Below are 19074 nucleotides of genomic sequence, written 5' to 3'. Positions count from 1 at the left end.
TTTATATCATTGATTTCAAATTTATCACCATCCATTACAGTGACCCACTTGTAATAACCTACTGTACATCAGAGAGCCATCCACTTACTCCTTTTTTTTTTTGCTTGTAGAACTCCTGCCTCAACTCCTTCATATTTTTAATGAATATGTATGTGATCCGAACGAAAACAGTCTCATATCTATTGGGGTTCTAGACTTCTTGGGGACACATTAAGAAAAGATATAAATCTATTTTTCTAACAAAGTATGTGAGTCTTATTAACTACTCACTCATTTGTTATCTCTGTGTTAAAAGTGCTTAACATATTATAATGATATAACAGGTTTACGCTTATCAGATCACATTTATAGCTTCACTATCTAATAATATTCACAAAAAAAAAAAAAAGTTGGGAACTAAAGACGACTGTTAATAGCTCAAAACAAGTCAAAATATTTTGAAAATTTTTCATAAGTATAGGAATTGATTAAATAAATATTCAGTGAAAACTGCATGTGTCTATATACATTTGTTTGGCTACCTACGATTTGTGTCCTGCGGCAAAAATTCCTTCCGAATTGCCTCCTGGGTTTTTTTAGGGGGGGAGTCATACTAATGGCTTCCCAGTTATTTTTTGCAAAAAGTTTTTATTATGGTTCGTTAAAAACAAATCGCTTATATTATCTAATGAAGTATGCAATTACTCCAAATTGTTCTGTAATTCGGGCTAAGTAAACGATCGTGCATAGTGTTTATTTTTTCTAATCAATTGTAAATCATATGTAGTTAACATATCTACATCATGTGTAAGTAATTCATGATTAATAAATTATTTTACTAGGTTTTTCATAAATGCCGTCGGTAGCTTTTCTTTTTAATTTATTTCTTACGATTTGACGGTTCAATGTTCTATTTCTTCATCATGACTATGATCAATAACTTTTTTGACTGCATCATTATCGGAGTTCAAATTAATATAAGCTGTACAAGTTTTTTTACAATACCACCGTTTTGCATTTTTTTTAAGGACCTACTTGTGGAATCAAAATGCGTACAATCACAAATATGTCCCTCTCTTTTTAACTACACATAGTTTTGATTTCACTCGTCATAGTTAAAAATGGTTTAAAAAATGTGACATGTGTTCACAATAAGTGAACCGTTAACACTACATAGCGGTCAGCGACAATTACTTGGTTTCTCAACAGAACGTCACTCCCAAGTAAATTATCGAAGTTTTAACGTAATCGTTTCTTTAAGGCTGTTGGAGCACACCGTATTTTTGGTAGTTTTGGACCAATAAGCGGAAGATTAGTTTATGTACTTCCCGATGTTCGATTATTATTTTAAAAGTATGTATGAGCTCATCTTCAAATTTTCTGGGTTATGTAGGAAACAGATTTTTGATTTTTGTATTCAATAAGGCTTAAAAAATATGTAACTTTTTAAAAAAAATATGAAAGTATTTTTATTTTATACACATACATTCAATTTTAAAACATTCATTAAATTACTTAATAATTTTTTCCTCAAATAATAGGTATTTTATACGAAAAGATATTCAGAGATGATAATTTTTGGGTCAAATCTATGAAACCCCAATATTGTCATCATTCTATATAAATAGCATGATTTTAGAATTATTGATTCGAGATATGACCGTGGGTTGCCTATCAGAGATGGTTTGTAATATTAATTTTTAAATTATTTGTATACAAATATAATGTAATATAATAATGATTATGAAACAATAAAGTGATTGAATTATTTAGTACTGTGAATTTTTGCTACTTGAAAGAGCCGAGAATATTGAGTATTATAATAACAAATAACGCTTGCGCTTTGCGCTTACCAAATTGACATAGATCTATAGTTTAAAAATTTTTTCTGTTTTGTCTTAATTTTTTAATATGCAATTAGTATTATATTGAAACATCATTATGATGATCTTTTGAAAACACGGAGATAAAATATGTATAAATATTAAACATAGTTTATTTTGGTTATTATCATCGTAATAAATAAGTTCTGAGAATACCCGCGTATTACAGCTGATAGGTAGGCGTTGCGCGATGGTACGACAGCCTGATAATTGTCCAGATAAAGCATTATACACACTAATGTTCATTCACTACTCACACAATGACACCGTTCAAATGTACATGTAATATATTCTGCCTAAATATCACAATTAAAATATAATATTAATAATATTATTATTAAGATATGACAGGTAATGAAGGCGCAATTCAGGCGTACTCCTGAAAAACCCGGTTCGCAATTAGTATAACTTTTACACTGGATGCAATTCGTAAGCTGCATTTTGTTTTAAAGTGACACCAAAAACCAAAATCGGTTTTGCGTAAACATCCCGTTTTTTACTTTTGACCCCTCCTTAGTTACCGTTTTTCCTTTCAGAAAAGATGCTGATGAATAAAATCAAAAATTTTTACTGCCCCAAAAGGTGATGACAGACACAAAAATAAAAAATAAACGCATAATTGTTAAATCAATACATTCGTCGTTCCGCTTGTACAATGTAGATACAAATGTTATAAATCATTGATTAGATGTTCTATTATTCATTTGTCGGGTCTTTCTGTTACAGCAGATACAATATAATATTATAGCACATAATATGACCACAGACACATAAATAAATATTATATTATTTACAGACTTACGGTGGTCGGAGTGGCTCAAAATAAGTAGAAGGATACCTTTCATAATTTATATATTTCTTATATATTGCTTAAACAGTCGTCCAAAATAAGTGGAGGGATAGAAAATATGAATTTTAACAAGTGGAGGGATGCCATCACACCGTATCCCTTTCCCACCCTCTTCGATCACTGATTATTTATATGTCTAAGTTTCGATTACAACAATTTTTAAATGCATTTTCAAGTGTTGTAACAAAACACATGAGAACTTAAGGACTGTTAACTATTTATTGTAATTAAATGACATTTTATTGTGAGATTACAAAACAATTTCTAATTGCCTAGGACTTATCAACATTTTATTATTAATTACATCCACATTGACGGGTATGTCCCTATGCTTCAACACAGAGCCCAACTTAAGGGGGTGGCTGTAGCCTCGGGCTCTTGTCGATAATTAGTTATTAAAGTGTTGAACCTTGACATTTTAAATACTAATATTATGATATGATTTTATTGCTTTTGTTAGACATTCACTATATTTAAAAAAACAAATTAGTCACATTTCGTAATAGAATTTAAGAAAATAATCGATAAAATAAGGTATTAAGTTCTAAGATAAAGTTGGCCAAAAGCACTTCATCATTTGTTTAACCCATTCTGTCACCTTATCATCGACGTTTGTACCTTTTAGTAGCAGCTGTAATATTTGCTGAAAGAGAAATAACTAAAATAACTAATACACTTGATTTTACAGATCTATTCAAAAGTTTAGTGAACCAATGTCTTAAATTCGAAATCATGTTTTTTTTTATTATTTATATTGACACCATTGAAAAATGCATTGCCACTTTTACTTACAATGCACATGATGTATATAGGATATCAGTAAATATTTTTTTGAATTAAAACCTGTTCCTACGACCTACACTTAACTTATATTTATATTTTTAATTTTTGAAAAAAAAACATGTAATACAGTCATATACCTACGTCCCAATTCTATTAATCAACATTAAATAATGACTTATAGATTTATGGCATAATTTATTTATAACCTTAAAAAATAAATTGAATTTAAAAAATCAATACAGCAAAAAAACTAAATTTATAATTTAAGTTAAGGGCCCTGTCAAAAAATTCCTAAGTTGGGTTCTGAATAGACATAAACATCAATGCCAGTTAATTTAGCCTATTCTATAAGGTTAGGTTAAATACAAAACAAATTTAAAATATACTGTATAGTTTGGTTATAACTTTTATAGTAAATATGTCCTAAATAACTTCATTCTTAGTTGATCTAAGTTAAGTTTTCAACCTTTTTAAGGTTAAAATATGTTGGGAGTTGCTGTAGACACTAGTGATACTGACTTTGTTAATAAATAACAAAATAAATCACGATATTAATTTTAAAAAATTGGCAATTAAGCGACGAAAATGTTTTACAAAATCCTTTGTATCGTATGATAAAATTTGTTTTTCTTAATCATGTAAAAACATAAAATTTAACATGTACGAGACACGAATCAATGCCACTGGTGCTATGAAGATGTGCATAATATGGCGTATTATACCATGATAAACCTACATTTCTTATTCCTTATCCTATATAAGATTATAAGTATTTCAAAGATTCATCGGACTTATTGCTGTAGAAATTCAATGTACTATAAAAAATATAGGTGGTGCATGTGCTTCTATGCTCCATGGCACTAGCCGTCACTGGTAATATCAGGCTACAACTCATTTGCGCACATTTATCTTTTTTATAACTCATTTGCGCACAAAAACGTAACTCATTTGCGCACAATTTACGAACAATAGAAACCTTTTTTCAAAGAAATATATCCATGTATAGGGTGTACATAATGTGCGCACCTCACAATTTTTGAATTGGTCATTACTCATTACTGATGTAAAATTATTAAACTATTATTATTTAACTCTCTATCTCATCATATTCTGATGTTATAGACTGGCGGGTTTAAAAATATTATTTGAGCTTTTTATCTTAGAATAGCTTCCTTAGAAGTTATTTAAAAGCCATTAATCACAATTTTGTCAAATTACAAATTACAGAAATTACAACTAGATACAATCATAAAAAAGTCTAAAAATACTGAAAATCATCTAAAAATATCATTAAAATTTACAAATTGCACAAATTACAATAATTACAATCATTTTTTATATCAAAACATTAATTTATTTATTTGTTAATACATATTTAATATTTATTATTACGTGTTTGCATTAAAAATTTTAAAAGATCAATTTTTTTTACTAAAATGTATAAAAGAGATTTGTAATAACTAATAAGGTTTATCAGTTATCGCCGGAATATCATGGGCGGATAGTCCCATCGGGAAATCGGGATTTTCTAGGTAGGCCCCCATCCAGTGGCACAATTAGGAGAAGCGAAGGGGGCGAAATTTTTTTAATGTTTTATGTGTTTTTTATCGAGTGTACTTTTTTTTGTGTCACAAATTCACAAAATTTATACACAAAAATATAAAATGTATAACATTGATTAACGTGTATAAGTTGTATAAGGGTATAACATTTTTTTGATTAATCAATGATTTTGTGATAATGAACTTTCATACAAATATGACTGATAACGTATAAAACGAATTATTACTAAACGATTTCAAGCCGTTAAGAGTAGGAGCGTCATTTGGAGGGAGGGAACAGGGTGTGCAACGGCACCACTAACTTAAAAAATGTTAACAATTGTCCCGCCATCAATACTCCAATGCGCCGTCATAATGAACTTATACGTTATGGTTGTATACATAGGTAATATAAATAACAAATTTTTTTTCAAGTTTTTGTATATTTTTGGTTTATAAGGTTTATTGATTTTACCTTATTTGCCCTTATATGGGGGCCTCATCAATATTATACTCAGAGCCTCAGAGGCCTCAATCCCAAAAAATTAAGAAAGAAAGATAATAATAATATAAAAGTAAAGTGTTATAATACTGGCTGACGGCTGACGCCCTGGCGGCTGTACAGTATTAATGCGTATTTGTAATATTTGTATACTCCATTAGGGCTTAGGGGCCTCTGTATAAACTCGTCAATGCCCTTAGAAATACGTCATATTTATTTTGTTGTATGTACAATTGTGCTAAAACTAAATAATGTACAAAATGTAATTATAAATAAATATAATCGATGCTCGAATAACAAAAATAAACAACCATAATAAAGTCTTGTAAAGAATACTTTTATTTTGTATTCAGAATACATATTCGAATAAATGAGAATTAATGTATTCAGAATACGTATTCAAATAGTTCTTAAAAAATATATTTAGAATACATATTCGAATACTTTTAAAAGTATTCCAATATTATTAGAATATTTTTTTTTCATCACTAGTTTTTGTTGGTTTTGGAATGGTTGGAAATTAACTTTTATTAGGTAGTCAATAATTTAAAATATATCAATATAATATAATTGCAAATAGTTATTATATTTATAGTAAGTATTTACAATTCAATCAAATACATTCTTATTACATTTTAATAACATAACTTTTTCAAAGTTGCCATCACTCATACGACCATGTTTTTTTGTGAACACTGCGCTTCCGACTCTAGAAACTCTTTCAACAGATGCACTATTTGGAAGGGGAGTGTTATATTTTATGAATACCTTTTTTATTTAAGGTGTTTCATTTAATGATAAAAGTAATTTATTAGGACTTTTTGATAAGTACCTATGTGGATAAACAAATTCGATAATATGTGGACGAAAACTATAATGTTCATGATTTATAATAATATGTCTTGCCACAACTTTAAAACTATTTTTCTGGATCGGAAAAAAAGTATTCAGAATACGTATTTAAATACCTAAAAAATGTATTTAAAATAGTATTCGGATACCAAAAATGTATTCAAATACTTTTATTCGAATACTTTGCAAGACTGGTTATAGGCGATACTTTAGTATGGCGTACCTATCTACTATCTACGTTTATATACATATATTTGTATCGTAATAAATTCAAATGAAAAATAATGAATCTAGATTTGTTACGTAGATAAAAGAAGTTAATTTTTTTTCTATGCAATATATAGTCGCTAGGTATGTGTGGCCCTATAATAAATGTATCCCGGTATATAAGTACCTATCCACCCATGGTACCTAATATCTGAAGTAATATATCTATAAGACTATAACAGTATCACGTAGACAAATGATAGGCACCGTACATAAAATCCAATACTTGACGCAACAGGCAGCGGCATGTAATAAAAAAAGTGCGTTGGATTTCATGTACGATCGACGTCGACGGTCGTTTGGATGTAATGTACCTATGGACGTCCTTGATCAATATTGTGAAATGATAACAGGGAAAACTAAACAGATAAGAATTAAGCATACCGGCAAATAGGTAGCTCAATGTTAATAAGTCTATTAAATTTAATAAAAATGTTTTTCATTTTTTATAATATTATCGCTAATTGTGTACTACAATAATCATATATATTATGTTTTATATTGTTCCGATTAACGTGCGTTTTCATTAATCTTATCACCAACAAAACATAGTTAACATTATGCATTTGTGTTGCAAGTGCTAATTTATTTTTTCATGTAGTATTTCAATAGCAGCAATTTGTAATACCGTTTTAATTAAAATATTTTGAAGATAAGAAAATGCGATGAACCATTAACACCTCATATTAATTGAATATATGCTTTTACGCATTTTAGTTGCTTTAATCAATACCTTCCAATATGTATACGCGTAAGGTCAGTCTTATTGTTCGACTTAATTTAAAATCTTTCCTTTGTGTCAAACACAAGAGCGATTTACCCACAAGACAACCAGATAACTATTATGACCCAGATGCTATTCATGAGAATCCATTGGAAAGATGTAAGAGGTTTGTCAAAAGAGACATAAATGAGTTGTGGAAAAAAGCTAATGACCCATTTGATCAGTACGAAGATGATAAAATATTCCCAAAAACCGTTGACATTTTAATTGTTGGTGGAGGTGTAATTGGTTCATCCATTGCTTATTGGCTCCAAAATAAATGCAGAGATGGATTAACAATTGCTGTTATTGAAAAAGATTTATCGGTAAACAAATCAGTTATGTCTACTCAAGAGGTATTGTAGTTGATTAAATATTTGTTGCGTACATGGTAACAGTATTAATTATTTTGATATTAAGATGGTTAAATTTGTATCGGCTTATGAGTTATATTTAAAGTTAGAACAAATAAATTTTTTTGGTAGGTATATTGCAATTTTTTTTGTTGGTAAATCTATTTTGTTCACCCTTTTTTTATACCTAAGTTAGTTAAATATATGGAATAATTTAATCATTATATTTTGATGATTTGGTATATTAGTCTATCAAAATTTATAGTTAAAAATCTATACAGAATTTCCAAATTCAAATTTTCTTTCTTTAATTCTGTTACTAAGTCTTATCAGCATCTATTTTACTCGAGTAAAAGTATTCAATTACGTATTTAAATTACTCTTAAATAAAATAATTGCACAGCATATTTTAAATACTTACTCTAAGTATCTCTATTTAAAATCAAATATTTCTTCTTTTTAATTTAATCAAGTAAAGTATAAAGAAAATTGGTGTGAAATGATCTGTTAAATTAATCCAAAATAATTTAGAAGACTGGACTATCAAGTTATACAATAATCATGAATTTAAAATTAAGAAATGTTTAGTTGCAAAAAGTAGTAAAATTGATTACAGTATTGCACTAAAAAATTCCTAAAATTGCAATTTTATTAGTCTACAAATTTATTTTACAAAATGCTTAAACTCATTGTTCATGCAACCCGGGCATAGTGTTCTATTTTTCTATACATACCACTAATACATTTTATAATATAATTTATAAATTTGGGTTCTGTATTTGTATATTAATCAAAACGTCATGTATTCATATTGAATGGTGCTGTTCAAGAAAAATAGTTTTTACACAACATTTTATAATTATGGGACACACTAATAATTACATGATCTTTCTAAAGCTGTGTTAAATTAAAATACCTATTTGCTTAAAAATATTTATTTTAATATTCTAGTATGCAAAAGCATCTTCAGTACTTTCTTGCGGAGGAATTCGTCAACAGTTTTCACTGAAAGAAAACATTGAATTATCCCAATTCAGTGCTGAATTTCTTCGAGATATCAAAGATTACTTGACTGTCCCAGAACAACAACCACCAGAAATAAATTTTAATCCATCCGGGTATTTATTTTTAGCTACAGAAAATGGTGTGGATATAATGTTAAAAAATCATCAATTACAAAAGTATGATCTTTACAATTAATAAAAATGGTGATTTTTAATTTTTTCTATACTACTTTTTAGAGAATTAAATGCTAATGTCGAGCTTTTATCAAAAGATATGATGAAAACTAAATTTCCTTGGTTAAATGTGGATGATATTGAGTTAGGAAGTCTTGGAACTTTAAACTCAGGATGGTAAATTATCAAACTTATTGACTAGTTTTTTGTTTTTATTTGACTAATTGTTTTTACAATCACACTATAGGTTTGATCCATGGTCCTTGTTGAATGCATTAAGAAATAAAACTAAATCACTAGGGACGTATTATGTTGAGGGTGAAGTAGAAGATTTTGGTTTTAAAGTAGATACAAGCATAGCGGTGGAAGAAGATCCTAATAAAGAATATGAAGGGGTTAACAGCGTAAAAGTATGTACAGGTGTTATATATTTACATTTTTAGTTTTACATTTATTTATTAATATTTGACACATATTAAATATAATTTATAAGATAACTTGAGCTATGACTTTCAACTTTTTAGGTAAAGTTAAAAGGTGGTGAAACTCAACAAATGGTGTTTGGTATATGTATAGTAGCAGCTGGTGCTGAATCAGGAAATGTTGCACGGATGGCTAAGGTTGGAAATGGCAAAGGATTTTTATCTACACCTTTGCCTATTGAACCTCGGTAATAAAAAAATAATATGAACTCTTTAATATATTTGGCTCTTCATCATACTTTTTTTTTACAGTAAACGTTTTGTGTATTATTATCACGCACCTAAGGGTCCTTCAATGTCGCCAATGGTAATTGATCCATCTGGAACTTATTTCAGGTACCAAACTTAAAATGTATATTAATATTTTGTGATGTATTATGACATAATTATATAATACATTATAAACATATACTATACATTACTCTTAAAATTAATTAACTGAAGAAAAAAAAATGTTTGAAAGTAGAAATGTATTATTATTTATTAGTGACAATTCATTAGATGAAAGATGTATTATGTGTATACTATTGAAGATTAATATTACCATAAAGTTAAGGTCATTTGTGTTTTGCCTTTATTTATTTATATTAAAATTAATAAGTTTTAAGATAAAAAAGTTCAAAAACTTTTTCTCAGTGTTTATATTAAACATAAATTAATTTTCAAAATTAATATTTTAATTCGTGGTTTTTTGTCAGTATACTTATATTGCATCTTCGATTACATCAAATGAAAATTTTTTTGTTGATCTGTTGGTTTGTAGGCCTGACAGTTTTAACAACCATTATATATGTGGTAAATCACCATGTGATACAGAAGAACCAGAAACAGTCAATTTAGATGTAGATCATGATTTTTTTGAAAAGGAGATCTGGGCAACACTTGCACACAGAGTACCTGCATTCGAAGAAGCGAAAGTAACTAAAAACTGTTTCACCATAAATATTTGATTTCAATTAATTATAAGGCTAATAATTATATAACATTGTTGACATGAGTAAATGGCTGCCCTAGGCTAATATCAACATGTTGTTAATATGCAGTAACCTGTTTTGTATCAAGTCTTTATCAGGTACTGCTGAAAACGTTTTAAATTTTTATCGTATTGACTTTTACATAAAATCTACCAAGTTTACAAGTGACGGCGGTATGTAGATTCAACAGTGGCGTTGACCTTATTAATTGCCAGTTAACAATTTTAAATAGTCAAATAAAAGAAATTTATTTTAGTAACAAATGTGATGAAAATAAAAATTGATATTGTTTAAACAAGAAGGGGTATTTATGATAAAAAAATCTATTTTTACACAAAACTTAATGCACGGATATTCCATACTGATAAATTATGTACATAATATCTTGTACGTGAAGTTGCCTCACTATGTCTAAAATTTATCCATGCAGGCTTTTCGTTGCTATTATGCTTATTTATTAAAATTAATATGTTAGGCTTAAGCCGGATTCACAGCTTTACAATGTAAGTTTGTGATAAGAGTCCAGGATATCTATATTTTTAACTGTTGTCTAACACAAGTACATTTTTTTTATAATTTTCATGCATCATTTAATTTGCCACCAATCAAAGTATATGTGATAAAACTGTGTTTGTAATTCAGAACGCCATTATAATCAGTTTTGCACTAATACAAATTATATTTCTGATGAGTTCTTTTATTATTTAAAACAAAACAAAAATGTAGTCATTTAAAATAATTAAAAAAATTAATTATATAAATGCCACCCAGGTAGTAATATTAATATATTTTAGTGAATTAATATGTCTTAATGTTTTATATTGGTATTATTAAATCTAATTTTAATTTTGTAATTTGTATTTGAACGTAATAATGATTTTTCATCTACTTGCTAGGCTTTTTAAATTTATTGATAATGTTAATACTTTGACAACTCCAAATCTCCAAATCTAGAAGTTTGTGGAATAACTAGTTATGATACACATTTTGTTGGTAAAGTATTTATTTAATTTTAACGTAAATACTTTTATTACATCATTAAAAATTAATGAACATAATATACTTGGTATATCTGTCCTATATTATAAATTATAATATTAACTTACATAGAGACATAGTTCTAATAAATATAGTAAATTGTAATAATAGCACTTTATTATCTAATATTCTCCAAATTATTTTTAAACAATTACAAAATCATTTGAACCATATAATCTTAATTATTATAATTTTATACTGTATATTAAACGATACAAAAATAAATAAGTACTAGTAAATTATTTAAAAAATAAATTTCAAACCCAAATTTATGTAACAAAACATGGTCCTATTTCAGAAAAATAAAAAATATATATATAGAGTAATGTACAAATATAACATTACAATTAACAGGAATTTATAGTCATATATTTACATTTTTTAACGTGTTGCTAATTTAAAGTTTGTTTATGTTGTCTAATTTAATTTAGAAATTTTTAATATTAAAATATTTTTTTTTAATCAAAGTATAGTAAAACATTGTTGGTCTAATATAAAATAAAATGTAATATTTGTTGAATAGATATAATACCAAATAAATTAAAATATAAATTGTAGGCTTTTTACAAATGTAAAACACTAATGCTTATAAGAATTTAAGTTGAATTTATTTATTTTTAATTTATCTAAGATGTTGTCTCTCACGTAAAACAATACAGTGTGTTTCTTTTTAAGGTAACACTAAATAATTCTGTCCATTGACATCAGATTGATATACGGTTTTGGGAGGAGGTAGGGAATACATAGATACACATTTCTTGATGATTTTTACATTTTTAGATCTTTTCGTGTGCGCATGCGCAATACAACTTGCATTTTTTTAAATGGCAACAGGTGTTTTGAATACCAAATTCTGATAGACCGAATTTTTTTAAGTCAATATTGACTTTTCACCATATCTCAAAAATCAAAATTGACCAAATGACAACGAGTTAAAGTTTCGATTTAAATTATTGAATAATTCAACAATCATACTAGAATTTTATGAATTATGAAATTTCAAGAATTTTTTGTAACCGAAGGCTTGCAGACATTGAATTATTTAAATTTAATTTTGAGGAATTAATTAACATAAATTAAACGTAAATGTTTAATTTACTAAGAAAAGATTAAACTAATTAACACAATTTTTATAATTTTTATAGTGTCTATTATTTATTTGGGTAAAAAATGTCTAATAACTATCTAATAAATCTTTTCTTCTTTATTCCCTATTTCCTCCCGAAAACCGCATATCAATCTGATGTCACTGGACAGAATTATTTAATGTTACCTTTAAAAAGAAACACACTGTATATAAATTACACAAATCAAAATGAATTATTTTTTTTTTAAGCAATTATTTATTGAATTTATTGTACAGATGCTAGTTTGCATGAAATATTAATTCATAAAATTTAATCGACCAACCATGGACTACTAAATAATGTTTAAGAGACAATTGGCTCACTATTAATTCAATAAAATGTTTGGTGATTGTTCATTCAACCCAGCATTAAAGTATTATATATTATGTAGTGCATATACATGTTCAATATTATATTCTATTAAATAAAAATATACAATAGATACATATACTTAATGTGGTTATGTCAATTTAAAAATATATATTATCATAGATCGATTTCATTGTTTGAATTTAAATTATTTCACAGGTGAAAAGTAGCTGGGCTGGATTTTATGATTATAATTGGTATGATCAAAATGGTGTTATCGGAGCTCATCCAAGTTATTTCAATTTGTTTTTTGCTGCTGGTTTTAGCGGACACGGTATATAATATAAATATTTTAATTTAATTTGTACAATTTAATTAATTAATATTTATTAATATTAGGTATACAACAAGCACCAGCTATTGGCCGAGCTGTAATGGAAATGATTACTGAGGGTGGATATAACACAATAGATCTTTCTAGGTTAGGTTTCGGCCGGTTAATTGCTGAACAACCATTATACGAACAGAACATTGTCTAACAGCTTAAAAAAATTAATTATAGTATTCTTATGATTAATTTTTATGATTAAATAGATGATAATCCTTGTTAATATAGTTAATTCGTTTTAATTTGAATACTTTAAAAAATAAAAATATCATAATAGAAGTTAAATAAATAAATACAATTGTATGTTCTTGTGGCATATGACAAGTTTCAATGGAATAATTATCCATACTAAATAATGCCTGAAAAAGAAAAACATTTCATTTTATTTATTGATAAACTATATTGTAAAAAAGCAGTTAAAATAGTTAATTTCATTACACATATTTTTTCAAAACTTCCATTATACTTACAAGCGTATAACTTGGATTATATTTATTTCTCCAGTTAAATGAAGATATGCTGTATTCATGAACTCCATTTGTATGTTTAATATGGCAACCGTGATGAGTATGACCACCAAAAACTAGACGAGGCTGCACCACTTTTAATAACTAATTAAAAAGAAACAAAAATTTCTCAATCCAAAAAAAAAATGTTTTGTGTACTAGTATTTACAATACTACAGAATTATAATAGGTATATAAATATCTAGGGTTTTGACACATTGTTCAACAATGAAACTAGGAAATAAAGAATATTTTGAACCTAATTTAATTTTTGTAGATATTCTATTTTATGCATGAATGTTAACAGAGTACAATATTGTTATAGAACCCTTAATTTCTTCTATTATGATTATAACCACTTTGACAAAATGCACCTAACAATGCCACCACAATCATTTGATGATTTTAGTAAAAAAAAATATGCAGTTAACTGTGAAAATATCTCTTAATTGGTAATTTCTACATTTGTTATCTATTAATTTTACAAACGGCCTACGTTAGGTTTTAACCATTTCTTTTCCCGGAATTAAACCTTGGATATTGGATATACTAATTGTTTTTTGTGCCCAAAGATAAAATTTAAAAAAATCCGGCAAAGTATCATAAAAAGAAAGTTAAAAAACTATTTCAATTGTGTGACTGAAAAATAGTGTAGACACTAGACTGTCAATACATCAATAACAAATTTTTTTTACAAAATTAAAATATACTATTTGTTACATCATATTAACTAGGTTAAGAATTATGAGAAAATCAAATATGTTTTTAGGGTAAAGGAGAGTAGGAGACGATTATTATTAAACGAGTAAGTAGTACTTATTGGACCTAAATGTTAGGATTTTGGGTCAAAGAGAAATAGTACACATGATCTATTTCGTGGTTTTTTATAAATAAATGGACATTTTTGTAAACTTCCTAATGTAGATAACAAACTAATTGATTAAATTAATTAGTCTTTAGGCAACCATATATCATATACCAATGGATACAAATGGATCACTAAAGATACATATTATAACTTGACTAACATTATAGAGGCTAAAAGGAGCTCGAATGGAAAATCTATAACTTTGTTAACTTAGGGTTTAACTTAAGGTTATAGCAAGGATTTATCACTAAGAACCTGGGTGGTCACCCATTCGGGAACTAGTGGCACCAATCGGTGCTGACACTCAGACATATTAGCGACTGAAGCCACACACCGCAACACCAAGGTACTGATTAACTATTGTTAATATTTATTCCAATAATCCTCAAAAAAAATTAAATTAATAATACTTATTTTTTCACATATTTTGAGATGATAAATAGTTAATACTGATAAACAGGCCCGGCTCAAGGGTTAGATGACATAGGCAATATATATATATGACTGCATTTTAGTGGGAGGCAGCATTTTCAAAACAGTGATATTATTATTTAAGGGTGGCCAAATTTGATTTTGTCTAGTACACTATTTTTGATTGAATCAGTCCTGCTGATGTAGACTTATATTTATAAAGTTAGGCTAGTATTACACTTTACTCAATACCTTGTCTGTTGCATCTTTGCGTAGACAATCCAAGCCCTCACGAAACGGTTTTTCTTTTTCTTTTAATGACGCTGAATCTGGTTCATTGCAGGCCATATCATTTTTTCTGTACAATGGAAAATGCTGAAATCGAAATTGTTTACATATTATGGTTTAGTTAAATTCATCTTAAAGTAATTAATTCATATTAAAAAAATATAATACAAAACGACACAATTATTTTATATTAGTAGCTATATACCAATCATTACTAAACTGTTCTAAACATGCTTGACTACTTCACAGTTTATGTATAAGTTAACAAATTAAAAAATAATAATCTTTATTCAGAATGAAAACATTTTATAATCTACGTTTGAACTTAGCACATTTGACATATTTATGGTTAAGGATTGGATATAGAATGTAATGAAATGTAATAAGTAATAACAATATGCTTTTAAAATTAATACTATAATCTCTCTAAATAGGCATCAAAAATACTGTATAGAATAATACGTATTTATGATGTATATAAATATAATGATTTAGAATTTAAATTATTAATTACTTGTAATAGTATGGGTTTACTGTAATTTCCATCTAGCATCATTTTTTTTGAACATTTATTTTCATTTTGACTGCATTTTAACCTTTCTAAAATAATCAGGATTCATTCATATTTATTTAATAAGTTATTGGAAAATAAAATAATATCTTTTAGCTTACTTGAAATGTCGTTTAGTTTTAATTTAGCAGTATGGCATAAAAAACATCCATCCATTTCCATAGCCATACTATTAATTGTTATAAAATGAACATTACGTCTACTGATCAATTCTACTGGACCAGTATGAAACACTTTATTAAACCTTTTTTCGAGATATGGTGTTATTCTATATCATAAAATCAAGTTGACTATTATATAATATAATATTATACTGCAATTAAGTATAAACAAATAAATAAATTATTTATACCCATAATGGAATCCAATATCATGATTACCAACAATAGCATATAATTGTATATCTGATGGTACTGAAAACAAATATTTAAATGTTTCAACGTATGAGTTGAAATCTCTTTCACTACTCCATAATCCTTCATCAAATAAATCACCTATTAAAAATACATATAAATTTCTTTTTTTGTTCAATATAAAAATAACAAATATATATATTTTTTTAAATCAACAATAATAATTTACCTAAAACAAAAATAAGTTCTGGTTTTTGTAATTTGATAGCAGTTTGAAAAGCACATCCCATTTCCCATTCTCTAAAATAATTTTAGAAATACATAATTTCTTCAATTATAATAAGTTAAGAATTCATATGTATTGCATATTAATTACTCATTAATAATTAGTATGAAGTAGTAGTTTTACATTAATATAGCAGTTACTGCCCACTTGTGCAAAATCTCTCAAAGATAAATTTTTTTAAATGTACAGATTAGTCTTAACATAAGTAATTACTAGAGCCTGTAATTATATGCATGTAAAAATTGTCAAATATAATGCAAATATGCATACAAAAGGTGGCTAAATATTTAATTATATAGTATATACATAATATTACCCTTAATGAAATATATTTAAAAAAATAAAACACCATTTTTACATCAAGAATTGTGATAATAATAAACTAATAAACAACTAAAGTTTTCATCATAAACCAAAACACTCAAATAATTAAAATTGTAACAAACATTTAATAGATTAAAATATTTTATTCAGTACCATAAAATATTCAAAGAGAAAATAAAAATAAACTAAAACTTGCTGTAAATACCTTTTGTAAATCATTTAAAATATAAAATAATACAAAAAACTCCCAGTAAACCTAACAATAAACTTTCAAATAAATAGAACTAAAATCATTTGCCATGAAAAAATATTTTGAACATAAACGATCTTAACTTTTAGACATCTCATTATAATATTTAAAATCAAAATAGAAAACTTTTAAATATTATAAAATATGAAAATGCAATATTTTATAAATTACAAAATTAAAACAACTAAAATCTACTGTTTGAGTGGCTTATTATTTTCATACATATCTTGAACTCTCAGAAAACATGACAAATTAACAATCAAAATTAAAAACTCACTGTGATGCATGCATTTACATGGCCTATCTATCATGTAAAATATAACAATATTTTAATACAATTCTGAGAAACAATTTCAATAACTATTTCTACAGAAATATTGATTGATAATTGAATACACATTAAATGTTTATGTTTTATGTTTCTATGAACTAATATTCAATAATCCTCCACACATGCAAAATATGCAAAATCAAATTTGATTTAGGAATTCAGTGTGCCATGAGTACATTACATTTAAAATCCCCATCGACACAAAAAAACTATGTACAGACGCACAATTGCATATAATTCAGTGCTTTAGTTATTACAGCCGATACTTGAAGTTGTAATAATTAACTTCCTAGTTAAGTAAGAAGTTGATTTTTTTTAACTTTTTATATAAATTTGGCATACTAGACTTATTGAAAACGTTAATAATAAAAAATAAAAATAAATGTTGAATCATGTTTCTTTCAAAAGTATTTGTAAGGATATTTTAAATTACCGTATCATTTTATCAAGCCAATGGCCTTTCCTCGTACCAAGTAAATGTGTGTCAGCTAAAAACATTACTTTAACAGGTTGCTCCGATGTCATGTTACTATCTGACGGCCAATTGCACTAGAAATTGAGTTATAATCATTTTTAAAATTGTATTATCACCACTATAGGCTAAAACCTCAAAGTAAACTTTGAGCTAGTACATGTTTAAAAAAAATACAATTTAAAGTCTTACTTGTGATAAAACGACGTAATAAATGCCATATTCACAAAAAAATATTAAACCAGTGATACAAAATAAATATTGTATAAATTTCTTTGTAATGAGACTATGAATTGTAACCATTATGGTCTTCCTGAATTTTCTTAATTTAAGTGAAAAAATGAGTATCAACTGTTAATGTATTATGTACACATAATTTGAGATCCGCATAGGTAGTTCACATAATTCTAGTACATTTAAAGTTTCCAAGAATCTAATAATAGTCATCAGCTAACTAGAAAGCTTATACAATTGTATATTAGACATAATTAATGCCGACCACAGACCAGGCATTAATTATTATTTACCTACTGGTTACTTATATTAATAACTAATGTAGTTAATTTTAAAAAAATGTTAATAATACTAAATACTGACTCAGAAGTCCGCGTCATTAGTTAGTAAGTCAGTAGACACTATACTAGTAATGGGTGCAACTCTTGTACTCGTCAGCCTTATCAATCTCAACAAAAATGCTATCAAACATAAATACATATATAAAATAATGAAAATAACAATAATACTATTATCATAGAATAGATAATAATATTATAATTATATTATGTTTATTTTGTCATGATTATTCTATTCTGTGATATTAATATTTATTATATTCTGTTCCTTTATCTTTACTCTTTATTCTTATAGCAAATGGAGGTAGTATACCTACTGGTACAGTTCTAGTTGTTGTACACTTGTATCTGCTTAAATTTTAGAAAAGCTGATGTTTTGTAATATTGTCAAAGTTTTGACTATATACTGGTATGCTTTATTACAAAACAATTTTGTAACAAATATATTATCACTCATCAGATCAATTACTTTCAATTTCATTTTAAATCGGCTATGCCTGTTTTGGAAGTAACTTTTTTTTCATCAAGTACAAATCGTGTAGGCTCATTGGCTATTTCTCTAATGCCTTTTTA

At 26.8% G+C, this 19074-nt stretch overlaps 2 protein-coding genes across 3 annotated transcripts; one reads left to right on the top strand and one right to left on the bottom strand.

The window, feature by feature from the left end:
* The first annotated feature begins 7035 nt into the window (after window positions 1-7035).
* Window positions 7036-13501, top strand: LOC111041376 (FAD-dependent oxidoreductase domain-containing protein 1-like). Of its 2 annotated transcripts, none has more exons than XM_022325643.1 (9): window positions 7036-7746; window positions 8725-8954; window positions 9015-9128; window positions 9199-9361; window positions 9476-9621; window positions 9686-9769; window positions 10197-10350; window positions 13101-13215; window positions 13281-13501. In XM_022325643.1, exons 1-9 carry the CDS (start codon window positions 7399-7401, stop codon window positions 13418-13420), a joined length of 1494 nt encoding a protein of 497 aa, XP_022181335.1. In that variant the 5' UTR covers window positions 7036-7398; the 3' UTR covers window positions 13421-13501. The 2 variants fall into 2 exon arrangements, with proteins under 2 accessions (XP_022181335.1, XP_022181334.1); XM_022325642.1 differs by having other exon boundaries at window positions 7036-7776.
* LOC111041377 (metallophosphoesterase 1) lies at window positions 13329-18603 on the bottom strand. Its single transcript, XM_022325644.1, has 9 exons — window positions 18122-18603; window positions 17891-18006; window positions 16496-16566; window positions 16266-16407; window positions 16015-16181; window positions 15857-15942; window positions 15307-15429; window positions 13740-13880; window positions 13329-13628 (listed from the first exon to the last, which is right to left on the bottom strand). The coding sequence occupies exons 1-9, from the start codon at window positions 18230-18232 to the stop codon at window positions 13455-13457; spliced, it is 1131 nt and encodes a 376-aa protein (XP_022181336.1). The 5' UTR covers window positions 18233-18603; the 3' UTR covers window positions 13329-13454.
* Window positions 18604-19074: the final 471 nt, after the last annotated feature.

Source organism: Myzus persicae, unplaced genomic scaffold (genome assembly GCF_001856785.1).
Source record: "Myzus persicae strain clone G006 unplaced genomic scaffold, MPER_G0061.0, whole genome shotgun sequence".
NCBI classification, from domain to species: Eukaryota; Metazoa; Arthropoda; class Insecta; order Hemiptera; family Aphididae; genus Myzus; species Myzus persicae.
The sequence above is the reverse complement of the archived record's forward strand: the minus strand, read 5'-3'. Positions and strand labels throughout refer to the sequence as shown.

What these genes read in the sequence shown, in the direction of transcription:
- LOC111041376 (XM_022325642.1), top strand. Translation starts at nt 7,399, where the DNA reads ATGTATACGCGTAAGGTCAGTCTTATTGTTCGACTTAATTTAAAATCT. An exon ending in AAGGGGTTAACAGCGTAAAA is followed by an intron (nt 9,362 to 9,475) that starts GTATGTACAGGT and finishes TCAACTTTTTAG; the next exon opens with GTAAAGTTAAAAGGTGGTGA. An exon ending in CTGCATTCGAAGAAGCGAAA is followed by an intron (nt 10,351 to 13,100) that starts GTAACTAAAAAC and finishes ATTATTTCACAG; the next exon opens with GTGAAAAGTAGCTGGGCTGG.
- LOC111041377 (XM_022325644.1), bottom strand. Translation starts at nt 18,232, where the DNA reads ATGGTTACAATTCATAGTCTCATTACAAAGAAATTTATACAATATTTA. An exon ending in GATATTGGATTCCATTATGG is followed by an intron (nt 16,182 to 16,265) that starts GTATAAATAATT and finishes TTTATGATATAG; the next exon opens with AATAACACCATATCTCGAAA. An exon ending in GTAAACCCATACTATTACAA is followed by an intron (nt 15,430 to 15,856) that starts GTAATTAATAAT and finishes TTTCGATTTCAG; the next exon opens with CATTTTCCATTGTACAGAAA.